The sequence below is a fragment of the Kogia breviceps genome, chromosome 15, assembly GCF_026419965.1.
Source record: "Kogia breviceps isolate mKogBre1 chromosome 15, mKogBre1 haplotype 1, whole genome shotgun sequence".
In the NCBI taxonomy this organism is placed as follows: Eukaryota; Metazoa; Chordata; class Mammalia; order Artiodactyla; family Physeteridae; genus Kogia; species Kogia breviceps.
In genome coordinates, this window is record NC_081324.1 from 17,151,973 (window position 1) to 17,170,078 (window position 18,106).

Consider the following 18,106-nt stretch of genomic DNA (forward strand, 5'->3'; position numbering starts at 1 on the left):
ACTATGTATGTGGTTTTATACAAACATAAAATAATCCTAATTTTATCTAGAAAATATGTAAAATTATCTTCCTATACTAATTATCCATGTTTATTTTTCAAGAAAACAGCATGTCTTTTCTACACATTTTGAATATTTCCTTGTACTACGTTAAAAATTAAACTATATGAAAAATTAAAATAGAAGTTTCTATATCACACAAAGAGAAAATGACATGCCGTAATGAATATATTTGTTTCTTTTTGTTCTTATATGATTTTTTAAATGATCTGGCTTTGATCATTACTTCCATTTAAGAGCACAAGCTCTAGAGGCAGATGGCCTGGATTCAAATCCCGACTCTGCCATTTCCTATCTGTGGCCTTTATGTGGAAAGTTACTCTATGCCTCATTTCCCTCTCTTGTAAAACAGGAGCAATAATGAGGACAATTACAGTGAGCTGTGAGGATTAAAAAGAGCCTAGCCTGATACTTATTAGGTACTTAGTAAATACGAATGAGCTGTTGTGATAGCTATTAAGTTCCTGATTTTTAAATATGTTATTTTAGGACAGTTTTCTAAGATGGTATCAATTACTGTTTACCTGACCAACCCCTTGCCTAAGTATTATATGCAGTCAATACACACACATTAAAAAAAAGTGCTATTATTAGAAAAATCTCATTATAAAAGGTTTGGTGCCAATGTAACAGCTATCTGAAGTAATAATGTATGTTATAGCACTTCTGGTTCTTTATGATATTTGATTCATTTAAATGAATTAAATGACCAAGACTTTCTTGGTCAAAATACATTGATATTAAGCAGATTTCCATCTATAAGAGTCTAAAAATGTTTTAAAGTGAAACTGAAGATTCTAATGGTATTTATTAGCCATGTTTTTGTCCTTGTTCTTGCCTCTTTTCCTTTTACGCTTTTCTGCAGGCAAGTAACCCCAGGCCAAGCTTTTAAACATAAGCTTAAACACAATAAATCTGGGTATGTTAACTTGCAATTTTTAATGGACAATAAAAAGCAGGTTTTCGTAGTGCTAAATGACTGACTGCGGACACCTGGGGGAATGGCTCAAAAACACTATGTGCACCATCACACAACAGGATTCCACACTCTCATTCTCTAGTGGCGTGTGGTTAAATGTCAGGCCTCCTGGAAAAACTCTGTATTTCTCTCCCTCCCGTGAGCATCTCCCCACTTCCCCATCTCTCCCCCACTCCCATACAAGCCACCTTGCTTCTCCAGCAGTGGCACCCCAAGCCCCAGAAGGATCTCTTGGATAATAGCTACTCTGGTACCTCTAGTTCCAGAAAAAACACAGGAGATTTTTGTTTTCATTGACAGAGTTGAGCCTAGAAATGAGGTGGCAAGCTCCCAGGGCAATGGGAGAGACACACCCAGACGGAAAAGTGTGCCTCAAGAGACAACTCAGGCCACTGTTTACAAGCACATTGCCACTGTCTGGTCAGTGCAAGCCACAAGAAGGGAACTTTCTGAGAGTCCTAAGAGTCTGTTTCTCTGCTTATGCTCCTAAATCTCCTCCAAATCTCATTTTCACAAAGTCAAGAGAGAGTTTATCCAGAAATAAGCCTATATTCCTTCACTGACCTGTTACAAACACTTTTGGAGCCATTGAATACCCACTAAGGACAAGTGGGGAGATTAGGGAGATACATATATATATTACATAAGAATAGTAAATATATATAAATAAATATATAGTATATAAGGAATGCTCTTTGAAATGAGTGATCATATGGCTTCACTAATTCCATCATTCATTCAATAAACATCTACTGAGAGGACGCTATGGACCAGGGCACTGTTTTAGTGCTAGAAATATACAGAGGTAAAAGTCATATGCACACACGTGACTCACAGAGGATAAGTAAACGGTCACTTAACAGTGTTACAGAGTGCAACAGCAGAAATGCATACAACGAACTGGGAGATGTTACATAAGGGGGTCCAGGAGGGCTTCGGGAAGATAGTGACACTCACGCTGGGTTTGAAGAGAACTCTCAGAACTTCACCTCACATGTGAGAGAGTTGAGAGCACAGCAGCCAGATGGAGGGGCACAGGCAAAGTAAGGGTCACGAAACAGCAAGGTACTCTGGGGAAACTAAGTTCAGTATTGCTACAGCAGCCATTGAAGCCAGAGCCAAGGGTCAGGTATTTGAAGAGTCCTAGAGATCTCCTAAGGTGTTTGGGTTTTGTGCTATAATTAATGGGAAACCATTAAACAGCAGTTAATGAGGGTGAAAGGTGATGAACTGGCTTCTGAAACTCTCAGAGTAATGAAAGACGTGAACTGGAAGGGGAGGGAATGGAGACAGGAAGATGTTTACCAGAGAATATAATAATAATCCAAAGTAGGAAATATTAAAGTCTGGATGTAGGTATTCTCTGTGGAAATGGAGAAGGGGAAAATCATTGGCAGATGTTTAAGAGGTATAGTTTACAAGAACTGGTACCAACTAACAGTGGACACTGTTGGAAAGTAAGGAAGCCAGAATTATTCCTTGGTTTCTGGTTCGGGGTGTTAGGCAGTCGATGGTACCCTCAGTGATGCCTTTTACGAGATATAAATTATAAAAGGAGATGAGTTTTAGAAATAAATAGGAGCTCACTTTGGACTTGGAATTTAGGTATCTATGGGACATTTGGGCAGGAGGACATATTAATCTGACACTCAGGACACAAGCCTAGGCTGGAGATACAGTTTGATAGTCTTTAACATGGATGTGGTAATTAAAACCAAAGAAAAGGGAAAGTCAATCACCCAGAGTGGAAAATATGCAAAGAGAAAATGAATGACAAAAAGCCATACTTTGGGCTGTATTTTAATATTCCTGTCAACTCTCAAATACCATATTTAGAAATATTCTACTTAACATCCTATCAACATATAACTAAAACTGAGTATTAAACACTAAATAGCAAAAAATATTTTAATTTACATTTTCTTCTCCCAGATTAAAAAAAAAATGTATACAAAGGTAAATTACTTGAAGATGTATTTCAGAAAACTATGAAATTCACACTTATTTTTCTTAAAAAAGAAAACTGCGTGGTAAGTAAACCACAGCACTAGGCATTTATAATTACCCCAAATCTTAATAACAGTAAACTCATATTTTGTAGTAGCTAACATTCTGAAGTCAATCATAAGGGTAGTGGTAACAGTTTAAAACAAATGATTTAAAATTCACATAGGGCTTCCCTGGTGGCGCAGTGGTTGAGCATCCGCCTGCCGATGCAGGGGAAGCGGGTTCGTGCCCCGGTCCGGGAAGATCCCACGTGCCGCGGAGCGGCTGGGCCCGTGAACCATGGCCGCTGAGCCTGCGCGTCCGGAGCCTGTGCTCCGCAACGGGAGAGGCCACAACAGTGAGAGGCCCGCGTACCACAAAAAAATAAAATAAAAAATAAAATTCACATAGATCTGTACTGTTTTTAGACTGTCAGTTATAAATTAAAGAATGAGAAAGGGAAATGGTGCAATGCAGAAAGTCTTATTCTAGTTTACGAATTATAAGGCCTCTGTCTCTCTGCTAAGAAAGTGCTTCTGGTTTCTGAATATATAATGCCCTAAATTTTGTTCCTTAGAGCTTATCTTTACTTTAACAGGATGAATTTCCTATCTTTCAGTCAAAACAAATGTATAAACATTTTATGAACAGAGCCTCAGTAAATGGTAAAATTAATCAATCAATATTTAGTCTCAGACAAGACGTGCTTTTCAGCTCTAACTTAATATACTAGAAATGTTGACTCTGCTGTGTGAATCTATGTTAAGGTGTCGGTTTTATATTGGTGACTTCAAAAAGCTAGACAGAACAATACAAATTTCATTTTACCTGTATGTAATAACTGTTTAGTAATGAACACTAACTGTATTTACGGTCTTAACATCATAGCAGTCCTAAATAATTTAAAGAACAAATTTTAAAAGAACATTTAAAGAACAAATACGTGCTGATTTTCCCCCTTAAGGGAGATAATCTCTTGCTCTAAATTTAGAATAACAAGTTTGCCTTCTAGACAATAAGATAGCCGGCAAATATCAGGCTTCAGCTCGCTATTGTAAGCAATAAAGGTGGATGGTGACATCATCTCCCATTTCAAAAGAAAGTGAAAAGATGCCAAACTTCAATGAGTTGGAGACTGTGAGGCAGTGCGGGGCGGTGCTCAAGCCCACACATCAGCTCTGGAGTCAGGCAGGACTCATTTTCAGTCCCATGAACATGACCTCCCCTGAGCTTGTTTCCTCATCTCTGTATCTGGACAAATATACTAGAACACACTTCAAAGAAACATTGTTAGTGTCAAGAGTAAAGTGGTTGGTACAAAGTTAAGTTAACAACTGATACTGCTTTCAAGTTCTCTCACCTTTCTCTATTTTTTCTTTTTCCATAGCATTTCTCATCTATTTTATAAATTACATTTAAATGCTACAAAAAATACAACAAATATCGAGTCAACACACCCATCCAAATCCATGTATCACCGTTGCACTTGTGGTGAGCAGTCCACTGTGCTGCTGATCTGGTATCAAGTTGTCTCTTTTTGACAATGTCAGTGGCTCCTGACTCTTTATCACTGTTATATGGTCAGTTTGTGTCCTTGCCGTATTGAACAAGGGGCAGGACACTGTAGTATGACCCACAGGAGAATACAGTGACTTTCTTAAAGGGGTCTGTACAGGTTTGTGAGTGAAACCCTTCCAAAATTCTTTTTAACCTGATATTAAGGGAGGATGTTTTAAAATGCAACATTTAGGGGATGTACAGCTTCATCCTCACACAAAATGCCATTCTTTACCTCAGTGAAAACTGCATAAAGATAATTAACAAACTCACCTAAAAGGTCTACCTTAAAAAAACAGATTATGATTTATCTACAATTTTTTCTATGTCTGTCAGTTTTTAGTGAGATTTACTACATTAACATAATTATCACCTCTTTATATTGTAATGAAAATAACATGTTATTTACCAATACTGACTACATATCTACATAAACATTTAAATTGCAATACCAAAAATAAAAGTACACATACAAAAGCAAATGCACAAGTATAGAATAATATTCTTGTGACTCTAAAATGATAAATAATCTAGAAACAATCTTAACGCCGTTCTTTTTTTTTTTTTTTTTTTTTTTTGTGGTATGCGGGCCTCTCACTGTTGTGGCCTCTCCCGTTGCGGGGCACAGGCTCCGGACGCGCAGGCTCAGCGGCCATGGTTCACGGGCCCAGCCGCTCCGCGGCATGTGGGATCTTCCCGGACCGGGGCACGAACCCGTATCCCCTGCATCGGCAGGCGGATTCTCAACCACTGCGCCACCAGGGAAGCCCAACGCCGTTCTTTTTACTTTCAAGAAAACACTACTATTGTTGTTAAAATAGATTTTAAATATACAGAGTATTGCAAAACCTGAAACAATTCCCTTGGAGGGGGCAGTATATTTCCCATGCATACTATACAATATTTTTAAAAATTAGGAATAGGTTTTAATATTTTTCCTACATAAAACAGTATTAACCTATGAAAGTGGCTAATATGGCTTTGATATGTAATTTAAGACATTTGGCTAAAGGAAAGAATCTGATAAACCTTAGGCTGGAATGCTAAGTACAACCGAGGGTGTGTGTTGACCAAGGCACACTGGCATTACTTTGTAGAGCCGATCAATAGATACTAGCTTTCAAAAGAGAGATTTAGAAAGAAGCTGCAGCATATTTTTTAAATGACAGGGTGAAGGTTTAAATTGTCTCAATCAAGACTCAATTTTTTCTTCCCAGTTTTTCCAGCTGTTCTCTTCCAGTTAAGACTCTTCATTTCAAATAAATTTAATTAGTTCCAATTGATCATCGCCAACACTTACACAGCTTTATCCATGCTTCTTTACTTTTATACAGCAAACACTAACAAAGACTGTCAAGCTCAGATCCAAGTGTCGTTAAGACAATATTCATACCTCATTTGCTCTTACTCAAAAGAAAAATTTCAAATATGAAATTCTGCCTATAGCAAAAGCACTAAATTATACTTCATATTTTAATTGTTATCGTGGTCAGTTGTTGAATTCAGTTAACTGAAGAATTAAGCCCCAGATTACTACAAAAATAAAATTAATACAAGTATGTATATTAGCCTAGCTACAGCATTCAAATAAGAATTCATTCAAAATACAAACAAATATCTGTCATGATATCATTTCTCTTTGTTTTGAGGTGATATTATTAGAGGAATTCCTTTTAAACAGCCAGGGGAAAAATCAGGTTTTTCAAAGTGAATGGCTAAATTGGCCAGTTTTCCCCTTTGTAGTACCTCTTGTGCTCTACAATGCTGGTTATCCCAAAATAAGATTATTTTGCTTGAAACAGGTTTCTCTCAATGCACCTACCATATTTTTCATAATGCAATTTATATAGGATTCTAGTCAATAAAAAGAAATATGGTTTTCTTCTAAACCCTCACAAAAATCTATACCACATCTTAATCAAGTCACACAATCTAAAGGTAACCTGAACGATCTACAGGCTGCAGCATGCTAGTTGCTCTGACAACATGTTAAGGAAGCCTTTTTCGTTATTTAAATTCTTTAAATATTGAGCATTCTTGCTTCTAGTACTCATGGCATGATATGAGTAAATCAACTGATAAAAGCCATACATCACATACATTTAATTGAACTCTTACAGATTAAACTATAGTTTATGTAGCATTAACTGACTCTCCAAACTAGATTTTTCATTTTTTCTTGATTTTTTAACAATAAAGTAAGCACACAGTCATATGCTATAATGCTGTCTCGTGACTTTGGCAGAGCATAATTCAAAATTTCAATGTACTGATTTAATAATACTTACTCGAGAGCTCAAAAATTCAGCTTTTATTCTGGAATGCAAATTGAGCTATTCTACTACTGCAAAGGCAACTTCTTTCTATTATTTAAACCACAACTTTTTATAGACAAGAAAACCTTTAAAATTTAGAGGGAATAACAAAACATATGTACAGAATTATTTTTTAAAAAGCAGTGAAAACTGAATAAACCAAGAAATAGTTTTTAAAAATCTGCAAATGAAATAATTTCCTCTAGTAGCTTCTGAAACAAGTTCCGTAATTGCAAAGTACAAATGACTTTTCAGCAAAGTTGGAAGTTTGCAAAATAATTTATATTTAAGGAGGATGATTTTTTTTAATCAATGAATTGATACATTAAAAAGTAAGAGCGACCACTATCATCTCATCTTTGCTGAAAACCAGATGCTCCTCATTGTAGCCAACTGCTTATTTGCAGCAGTGGCACAAGTCTATAGGTTTTTAAATATAGGCTTTGTAAATTTTCAAGGGAGATCGTAAGGCTCCCTCAACTTCTCCCCAGTGAAAGAAATTTAAGGGCAGTCAAGTGATAACAGTAAAGGACCTGCTACACAGAGCTTTAAAAGGAAAAAGGGAGAGAAAAAAAAAATACAACTTCCCTTTGGTTTTTTTTTTTTTCCTCCCTTTATTATTGTTAAAAATTTTACTGGGCATGCTTCTTTTCAAATTATTGATTACTATTAAGTTAATGCTTCTTGCTTCATAATGGTTGTAGATTTACATGGTCAGATTTTACATTTTAACCATCCACGCCAAAAATAAGAGTTTACCATTCTTAATACCAATAAAAATATTTATACTAGGCTGTTTTTATCTTCTGTGCATTGAAAGAAATTGAGCTGAATGCATTTGGAGATCCAGTAATTGAAACTGCTTTAAGCCTATAAAAAGATAGGCTGAACATATGCAGTGTATGGCTTTCATAAATTTTACCTTACGCCTGATCATGTGAAAAATAATACAGATAAGAATGTTCAATACCCAAACAATGTAAGTAATTTGAAAAAGCAGCATTCATTTCTATAGTATAGGTACAAAGAGTATCTGTAAGTTTCCTCTTGTAGCCTGTGTTGCATAAATTGCTATTACAACTTCAATATTTTCAGTTTACCCTACTATAATTGCAAAACTTTTCATAACACAATAAGTGTATTCCTCTACATGTTCCAAGGCTTTAGTAATGATCCTAGCCTCTGAATTAGAAGGTTCCCAGGAAATCAAATGCACAGCTAGCAGGTTCATTGTTATAGCAACAATGAGCAAACCTGGACCAAATAAACAGTCTGCTTCTTTCTATTTCAATATGAAAAAGGGCACTAAAGGGTATCAAAAACTAAACACTCCATCAGTGCAAGTTTCTATCCTTTCCATCAACATATTTAATTCCACTGTAAACGACCTAAAAGCATTTTCCAATACTGGACACTAAAGATATCATGCTTACCAGTGGTGATGTCATCATCCACAAGGTCATGCTCTTCCTCTTGGACTTTGGCTTCTGGCCCTGAGGCATCAGGAGCAGTGGTAACAGTTTGCATGGCTTCGGCTGAGACCCCAGCTAAAACAAATGGGAAGCACAAGGGTTAGTTTTTAAAAACTAAAAGAAAGGTGGCGCTTCCCTGGTGGCGCAGTGGTTGAGAATCCTCCTGCCAATGCAGGGGACATGGGTTCGAGCCCTGGTCCAGGAAGATCCCACCTGCCGCGGAGCAGCTAAGCCCATGCGCCACAACTACTGAGCCTGTGCTCTAGAGGCGGTGAGCCACAACTGCTGGAACCCATGCGCCTGGAGCCCGTGCTCCGCAACAAAAGCCACAGCAATGAGAAGCCCCGTGAACCGCAGAGAAGAGCAGCCCCTGCTCACCGCAACTAGAGAAAGCCCCCTCGCAGCAACGAAGACCCAACGCAGCCAAAAATAAATAAATAAAATAATTTATAAAAAAAAGAAAGAAAGGTGGGCCAAAACTCTTAAAGCGTTTTAGGGCTTCCCTGGTGGCACAGTGGTTGAGAGTCCGCCTGCCGATGCAGGGGACGCGGGTTCGTGCCCCGGTCTGGGAAGATCCCACGTGCCGTGGAGCGGCTGGGCCCGTGAGCCATGGCCACTGAGCGTGAGCGTCCGGAGCCTGTGCTCCGCAACGGGAGAGGCCACAACAGTGAGAGGCCCGCGTACCGCAAAAAAAAAAAAAAAAAAAAGAAAAATCGTTTTAATTTACTCACTGGATGCAAATGCAATACGTTAAAAAAAAACATACAATATATTCACCAAAATTAGGGAGAGACAGAAATTAACGAACAAAATATTCATGTGTGCTCTATTGCTTTATATATATATACTGCTATATATATATATGTACATGGATGAAAACTATATTGACTTTTAACTAAGATCTGGGAACAGAAAAATGATGAAGTAAATTACAATTTTACTTGATTCCTTTCAATGTTTTTGCTACAGTTACTTTAGCAAATTTAGACATAATTATGCCAAAAACAGGGAGAAAAAAACCTAGAAAGTGAAGGACTATTTTAAAAGTTTACTTCTCTTTAATATCAGTTTGCTTATAATTTGGGGGTTGGGAAGAAGGATGGTGACAAAAGAGGGATTTGTGTTCTGATTCTGTGTAAAAGACCTGAAATGCATTGCCCCAAGAGCATAATATCTCTCTGTCTCTGAAGGAATTAGATATGAGGTCAGATAATTATGGAACTGAAAGTAGACAGGTGAACTAGATCAGGGCACCAAAAACTTCCATTCTGTAAACACCTGAGAATTTGAAAGTTCATACAAAGGTCTTTTCCTTACTTACCTATTTTCCCATCCTTGATGATACACAGGTTCCACGCCCTCCTACACCCCCCCCACCCCGCTATCTGAAAGTAGAGCACTGCTGTGAAACCTTTTGTAAGCCAGAATGACATAAAGCAAAGAAGCAATCACCTTAGGACACATCTTCCTAACAAATGCACAGAATTCAAGACAAAGCACAGATGCTCACAGACACAATTCAAACCAATGGCAGCCTGATGCTGAGATGCTGAGCATAGTTCACAGGGAAGGAGCTTGGTGGTGCCACTCTAAGCCGCTCTTGGTATGCCTGGCTCTTTAACAGCTCACTGCTAAACGAACTCTGAGTGCTATTATTGCCTTTTGTCTTTTTTCATAAAAGCGAAAATCCTCTTTAGCTATCTTTCAATCAGCAAAAACAGGTACTAACAACAATCTTTCATAAAAGTGAAGGGTTGTAAAGCAAACTTTCAAAAAGAGAAGAATGCCTATATTTTGTTGTCAATTTTCATCTAATTTGGCAATGGATAGGAGGGGGTGTCCAATATTTTACACATGGTTACCAAGAGGTATTGCTCAATCATGGTATATAAAAATCTCACCCATTGGAAGTTACTTCAGGAGTTGAACGTTTTAATTAAATCTTCTTAGTAAATACTTCAATAACTGCACATATAAAATCCAACAATATTTTTAAAACCAGAAGCTACAAATATTCCAGGATTTCTTTTCTTCCAAGATGCATTTACTGAATTTCTATATGAAATTCAACCTTGCTGCCTCAGGTTTATGAAAGGCAACAAGAGGAAGAATCTTAGTCATTAACTACCAGGAATGATCCAGAAGTAGACCTACCAGTAGGCAGTTCCAAGGCCTAACAATTTAAATTTGGGGAGGAGAACATCATTTTAGTGCAACCACTTTATTCAGTATTGCTCCAACAAAAGAATGAACAGTGCTAAATGAATGGGTCCCCGATAACAAAAAATGACAAAGGCCATCCCTTTACAGCATCATTTTTGTTGTTAGGTTTTCAAGATAAAATTTTAAAATAAAGAAAGGGAATTACTAGAAAAATAATATTATGTTAATTATTCGATTAAAGATGGTTATCAGTAAAATAATCACAAAGAAGAGATAGGAAGGTAAACGCCACATTTCTACAGACTTACTGCTTAGGCACAAAATCAAAGACGGTTGTTTCAGATTATTAAACCAAAATATAAATCTCTGAAATCTTTCAGTCTCATTCCATGCTTAACACTTGATAATTTTGAAAATGATCAGAGAAACAGGGAAATGATATTAAGGAACAGTTTAGATGGCAACAATCATTTATTATTAGTATTTTCCTTTCCTGTAAAATTAAGGGATTCCATGAAAATAAAGCTAGTATTTATGTGTAACAAGTTTATAAATCCATTTAAATTTACCTCATTTAATCAGAGAGGTCAAGTACTTGCTCGGCATAACACAGCTACTAAATTCAAGAACCAGTATTGATGTGTAGATCTTCCGATTTCAACCCCAATATCCTTTTATCAGTAAGTCCTTCCAGGGACTGAGTTGCTCAGGGCAGCATAGGAGGCATGACAGAATATCACAGTACAAGCATGAGAAGTCACGGAATCACATGATATTGAGTATAATTACTGTGAAGTCCTCCATGGTGTTCTTGGGCTATACTAGACAACTGTTCAACTGAGGGCATTCAGTATTTTGGAACAGAGCTTAAGAAGCAAATGTGTATATCTCAAAGTAACCAAGGTTGAAAGACCAAGAAGTATCTATGCTGAAACTGGTTCTTAGATCGATGTTTTCCAAACCAAAGTAAGGGTTATAAAATCCTATATCTCTTGGCAGAAAAAAAGAAAATAGAGTTGACCCTTGAATAATGCAGGGGTTAGGGACACCAAACCTCTGTGTAGTCAAAAATCTGGGTGTAACTTATAGCTGGCCCTTTGTATCCATGGATACAACCAACCACAGATCGTGTAGTATTTACTACTGAAAAAAATCCACATATAAGTGAACCCACTCAGTTCAAACCCATGTTGTTCAAGGGACAACTGTACAAACAACAAAGAAAATAAAACTACAAATCAATATCTCTCATGAATAGAGTCTCAAAAATCCTTGACAAAATATAAGTATTACATTGATTTTTGAATCAGTGTAACACGATCCTTACATTAATTCAAAAAATTCAATCAATGTAATCCAAAATATTAAGAGGCTAAAGAAGAAAAAAATCATATGAGCATGTCAATAACTTGACAAAATTTGACATCAATTCATGATTTTAAAAAACTCTCAGAAAAATACAAATAGAAGAGAGAGAGGAACTTGTTCAAGTTAATAAGAGTACCTACTAAAAATCTGCAGCTAACATTATACTTAACAGTGAAAGGCTGAATGCTTTCCTCCTGTGATCAAGAATGAAAAAAAGATGTCCACAATGCCATTCTTATTTAACATATATACAATGGAATATTACTCAGCCATAAAAAGAAACAAAATTGAGTTATTTGTAGTGAGGTGGATAGACCTAGAGTCTGTCATACAGAGTGAAGTCAGTCAGAAACAGAAAAACAAATACCCAAATACCATATGCTAACACATATATATGGAATCTAAAAAAAAAAATCGTTCTGATGAACCTAGAGCCAGGACAGGAAAAAAGACGCAGATGTAGAGAATGGACTTGAGGACACAGAGAGTGGGGGAGAGTAAGCTGGGACAAAGTGAGAGAGTAGCACTGACATATATACACTACCAAATGTAAAATAGATAGCTAGTGGGACGCAGCTGCGTAGCACAGGGAGATCAGCTCGGTGCTCTGTGACCACCTAGCGGGGTGGGATAGGGAGGGTGGCAGGGAGGCGCAAGAGGGAGGGGATATGGGGATATCTGTATACATACAGCACTTCATTATACAGCAGAAACTAACACAACATTGTAAAGCAATTATACTCCAATAAAGATGTAAAAAACAAAAACAAAAACAAAAAAACCACAGCATTGGAAATTTCTAGCCAGTGCAATAAAGCAAGAAAAGAAAACACATACAGTTTGGAATTGATGAGGTAATCCCACTCAATGAAAAAATAACTGTCTATGTGGAAAATCTAAAGGAATCTACAAAAAATAAGCGAACTAATAAGTGAGTACAGCAAGGCTGCAAAATATAAGAAAAAATTCTTAATTATATTTGTATATGCTAACAATGAATACATGGACACCTAAACTTAAAAGAAAAATACTAGTAACACTGGTTCTAAAAGACTGAAATACTTAGATGTAAATACAAAGAAAAAAAAAAAGATGAAACCTACAAAACACTGACGAAACATCAAAGATATAAATAAATGAAATGGAGAGACATACCATGTTCATAGGTTGAAAGATTCTACATAGTAATGATGTCAATTTTCTGTATACAGGTTTAATGTAATTCCTATCAAAATCCCAGCACGATTTTTTGTACATATAGCAAAATATTTCTAAAATTATATACAAAGACATAGGAACTAGAATAGCTAAAAGAATTTTTGAAAAAAAAATAAGATAGGAAAAATCAGCCTGCCCCATTCAAGACTTATCATTTAAAGTTATTAAAATTATTTGGTTTTAGGTTAAGGGAACAGAATAGAAAACCAGAAAAAGACAAACACAAATATGTCCAATGTTATTTGACAGAGGTGCAAAAAGCAAATCAATGGAGGAAAGATAGCCTTTTCAACAAATGGGCTGCTACAACTGGATATCCACACACAAAAAATATGAACTTTGAACTAAGGCTCACACCTTATTTAAAAATCAACTCAAAATGAATCATGGAGTTAAATGTAGAACATAAAATTAAAAAAAAAAATAAGTAGGAGAAAATCTTTGGTACCTGAGGCCAGACTTGACACCAAAAGCACAATCCATAAAAGAAAAAACTGGTAAAGTGGACTTCACTAAAATTAAGAACTTTTGCTCTATAAATGACCCTATTATGAGGTTAAAAAGACAAGCCACAGACTTAAGAGAAAAGATTCACAAATCACATACCCAACAAGGGACTACTACCTAGACTATATAAAGCATTCTCAACACTCTACAGTAAACAGTCTGGTGGTTCCTCTAAAGGTTAAGCATAGAGTTATCCTGTGACCCAGAAATTCCACTGCCAGGGAATGAAAACCTATGTCCACACAAAGACTTGTACAGGAATGTTCACAGCAGCATTTCCCATAAAAGCCAGGGTGTATAAACAATCTGAATGTCCAAAGACTGATGAATAAATGTATAAATATATCACAATTTACTGATGAATAGATAATTGTGATAAAGTCATACAATGGGATATTAATCAGCAATACAAGGAAATGAAGCACTAAGTAAAAGAAACCAGCCACAAAAGAGCACATGTTGCATGACTCCATCTAGTTATACTAATGAGTCTATAGTTTCTTTCTGGTGTGATGAAAATGTTCTGAAATTGATGGTGGTGATAGCTGCACAACTCAATATGCTAAAAGCCACTGGATTGGACAGTTTTAAGTGTGAATTTAATGGCATATGAATTATATCTCAAAGAAGCTGTTTTTAAAAAGTTTGCTTTTCTACCATTCCAGATCAACCAAGAAATCCATACCACTCCTGTGTACTCTTTTGGTGTCATTTCTGCCATGTAGCTGAAGAAAACAGGGAGACAAGGGCCACATAGAACACTTATGCAGTAAGAAAACAAATTCACCCTGAATGTTTTCCTTGTGTCAGGAAGGAGTAATGTTCCCTTTTTAATTTAAAAAATTAAACTATATTCTTGATTTTGACCATATTTGTAACTCATTCTGTTAGTTCTTACAGTCAAATTTTCTGGGTTATTTTGTTACAAATCAATACAAAAAGATTGATTTGGTTACTTCAAAATTCTATATATTTCCATTTTTAAGGATCAGCTAAAATATCTTAACTTGAAGTCTAACTGGGCATTGTCATGATAACAAAATACCTAAGATTCCAACCTTTGTTGGAAGATATAAAGGTAAGAGAAACTGAGAATGGAAAAGCCAAATTACTACAATCAAATACAAATGGCACAGATCATTTAAAGCTAATTTTAATAAGTTTGTTTTAAGGAAATGATAGAAGATTTCCTTTCGAACTTTTGGACCATAAAGTTATGGTAAAAGATGAGCAAACCCCATTATTTAACCCTTCTAAGCATGGTAATCATTACCTGCCAAAAAAAAAAAAAAGAGAACGGTTTTTAAAATTCCCAGCCATAACCTCCATATGTCTAATCTCCACAGTATTTAGTTACATGCTACATTACTATCTTATGATAATAGGCAGACATAATAGACAGCAGACATCCTGCATAAGGCAAAACTATAGGATACAAATCAAATCAGTGATTGCCAGAGGTTAGGGGTGTGATAGGAAGACTGACTACAAAATGGTCTAAGCAAATATTTTAGAATAATGAAAATAATCTATATTTTAATCGTGGGAGTAGAAATATGACTATCTACATTTGTTTAAAATTCACAGAACTGTACACTAAAAAGAGTGAATTTTACTACATATAAATTACACTCAATAAACCTAACTTTAAAAAAAAAAGATACAATAGAAGGTACTACATCACTGTCACTAAAAAGAATTGAGGTTATGCCAGAATACAATGCTATTTGCAATGAAACACAAAGACCAGAAAAAAAATGTATTACTTTCTTCCTGGTATTAAAAAACTAAACTTTTTGAAACATAAAAGTCACCTCATCACTCTCCAGTATCAGTAAGATGATGAAATATTCCTGAAAAAAATTAGGACACCGACATGGAGGCTTCAGTTTCTTGCATATCGATAATCAAGATTATAAGCACTGTCAATTAAATATATGGCAGTACTTTGTTATTTTCTTATGTACTTGATGTAAGTGATCTAATCTGTCAAACTATGCCATAAAATCTAAGACATTTATTTTCTGAATATCCACAAAATACTTGGCAGTAAAGAACATCTCATAAAGATTCAATAAATACATCGTGAATAGAACTCAATACCTTCATTCCCATGACACAAATTATGCTATTTAAATATACTATAAAATAATAGTGATTCAATAAATACATTGTGAATAGAACTCAATACCTTCAATCCCATGACACAAATTATGTTATTTAAATATACTATAAAATAATAGTAAGGGTGCTTTGGTGAAATACATACAATAAAAAGGTACAACAAAGAGATACAATAAAAAAAGATACAAAGAAGTAATGGGAAAATGTGAGGTACTTAAAAAACCCAATCCAGATTCACAAAATTTAGAAAATGAACACACATTATGCCAGACAATAGGTATAAATGGGTTCTACACTGTGAATCAAAAGGAGAACAAGGAAAAAATGGAATGGAGGAGAAAACTGTTATCAGTAAGTTTGGACACAGCAGAGAAAGGAAGGAGGCTTGGCTGTGGCGGCAGCAGAAGTAAGAAACAGAAGACAGGGAAGAGTAGGATGAGATCTTCACGCCATCTAGATTTCTAAATACTTAGATCACTATTCATTGTGAGAGATGTATACAGACAACTGTCCCATTTGTATGCAATATTTTTAATCACTTTAGAAAAACATTTTTTAATGTAAGTATGGAAATATACTTTTCAAAAATCAATGAGATAAAACTGCACTTGCCTCTTCCCATCTGTAAAATCAGGTACATTATTATAAGATTTATCTTTCAAAAGCTTGTAAATTACTGGGTTTCCATTGTTGTGGAAAAATCCCAATGAAATTTTTGGCCAACCCAAGACCTTTATAAACATTTTTTTCCTATTGACTAATAATATCTGAGTAATGATTAATAATGTGAACTCAGAAGACTTCAGTGTCATGTGATTAACTTAACAATCAAAGATTAAATACTAAATTTTAATAGAATAACATTTAAAACACATCACTTTAACCAGTACTGCAATATAAAACCATTTAAATTCATTATTATTTTATTGAAGATTAGAGGGAAGTGTTAAACAATATTCTTAGGACTCAGAAAGAAAAATGTATACCAAAATATTTACAAATATTAACAAACATTATATTTCTGATTCCCATTAAAATATAGATTTCCACTGAGATTGAAAAATGGATCTAAAAGAATAGCAGGTATTTTTATTTCATCAGTTTTTCCCAACTGTGGTTTTCCAGTGGTCCCATTAAAGTACATGAGGCAAGAATCTGATACATACATTTACTTTGAATAAAGTAAAATTTCACAATGAGGAAGGAAGGGGGTGCATATGTAGAATTTATTTTCAGGCAGCAGGCTTGAATTTATTGGAAGCAGATTTCCTCATTGACTGACCACACCGCTCCGCATTCCCCACAATCCTTATGACAGACAGACGGCCTGCTTCGCATTAATTCACTTCACACCACGTCTATCGATCCGCAGCCAGTTCCCTAGTCTCTCTGCACACATTGCCTGTCTGGCTGCCTACATCCACATCAGCACATACACACAAAGGCCAGAGAAAGATAACCTTTTGCTTTCCATTAAAGACACAGTATCCACTTTTCCTTCCCCAATAACATCAAAAATATAAAATATAACATTATAGATGTCTCAGAGAAAAGCCTTCCTATAAGAAATGGTGAAGGTATTTATCCCTAAATCTAAATAGAGATCATTTCAATTTATCAAAAACAAGTTAGTTTATTAAAGGCCACAGAGCAATTAGAGAAATGAAAAATATAGTTAAAAATAAACAAAATGTCTTCAAGCCTGAATACAAATATAATAGTCATTTGGTAACATAAGTTTGTTTTTTTTTTTTGATAACATAAGTTTTGATAGTTAGTTATTTTTAATGGGATGAAATACATTTTTCCTAGTTAGCACTTTTTTTTTTTTTTTAAGAAAACTGCTCTCACATGAAATGCAATCATAAACAATTCTGAAAGCAACAGAGGAAACACACTTACTGAAAAATACACAAGGAACAGAAAACATAATTAGGAAGTATACTATAGCAACAGAATATTAATGTAAGGGGATAAAGCTTTATTATTCCTCTTTCCCAACAAGAACCTGAAACACATCCAAGGTAAAAATCACATCTAATACTTTTAATTCATTGCATGTACTTTTTCAAAGATTTCTATTTGATTTGCAGGCTATGAGCTGACTCAACAGCAATTTTGGTTTCAGAAGACACTATAAAACGAAGATTTATTGTTCATCCTACATGTTGAGAAACAAAGGCAAATCTGTCTTGACACACAACTGTACTAAAGCATAAACTTAAAATAATGACCTCTGGCTGATTGAGAAACCCAAAGTATATATCTCAAAAATGGGTAAAGTATATCCTCCTGGATAAGAAAGTACCTTTGAAACCATCTATGGCTTTTGTTGTTGCTGCTAGGATTACCCAGAC

The 18,106-nt window shown here is 35.4% G+C and overlaps 1 protein-coding gene across 8 annotated transcripts in view; it reads right to left on the minus strand.

Annotated features, from left to right (window-relative positions):
* WDR7 (WD repeat domain 7) overlaps positions 1-18,106 on the minus strand; it is a 363,333-nt gene that overhangs the window by 206,861 nt on the left and 138,366 nt on the right. For 7 of the 8 annotated variants that reach the window (XM_059039434.2, XM_059039436.2, XM_059039435.2 and 4 more), the window contains one exon: positions 8,331-8,444. The exons of the other annotated variant lie outside the window; for it this stretch is intronic. In XM_059039434.2, the coding sequence (XP_058895417.1) occupies positions 8,331-8,444 (114 nt within the window). The remainder of the gene's footprint in view (positions 1-8,330; positions 8,445-18,106) is intronic. 8 annotated transcript variants of the gene reach the window in all.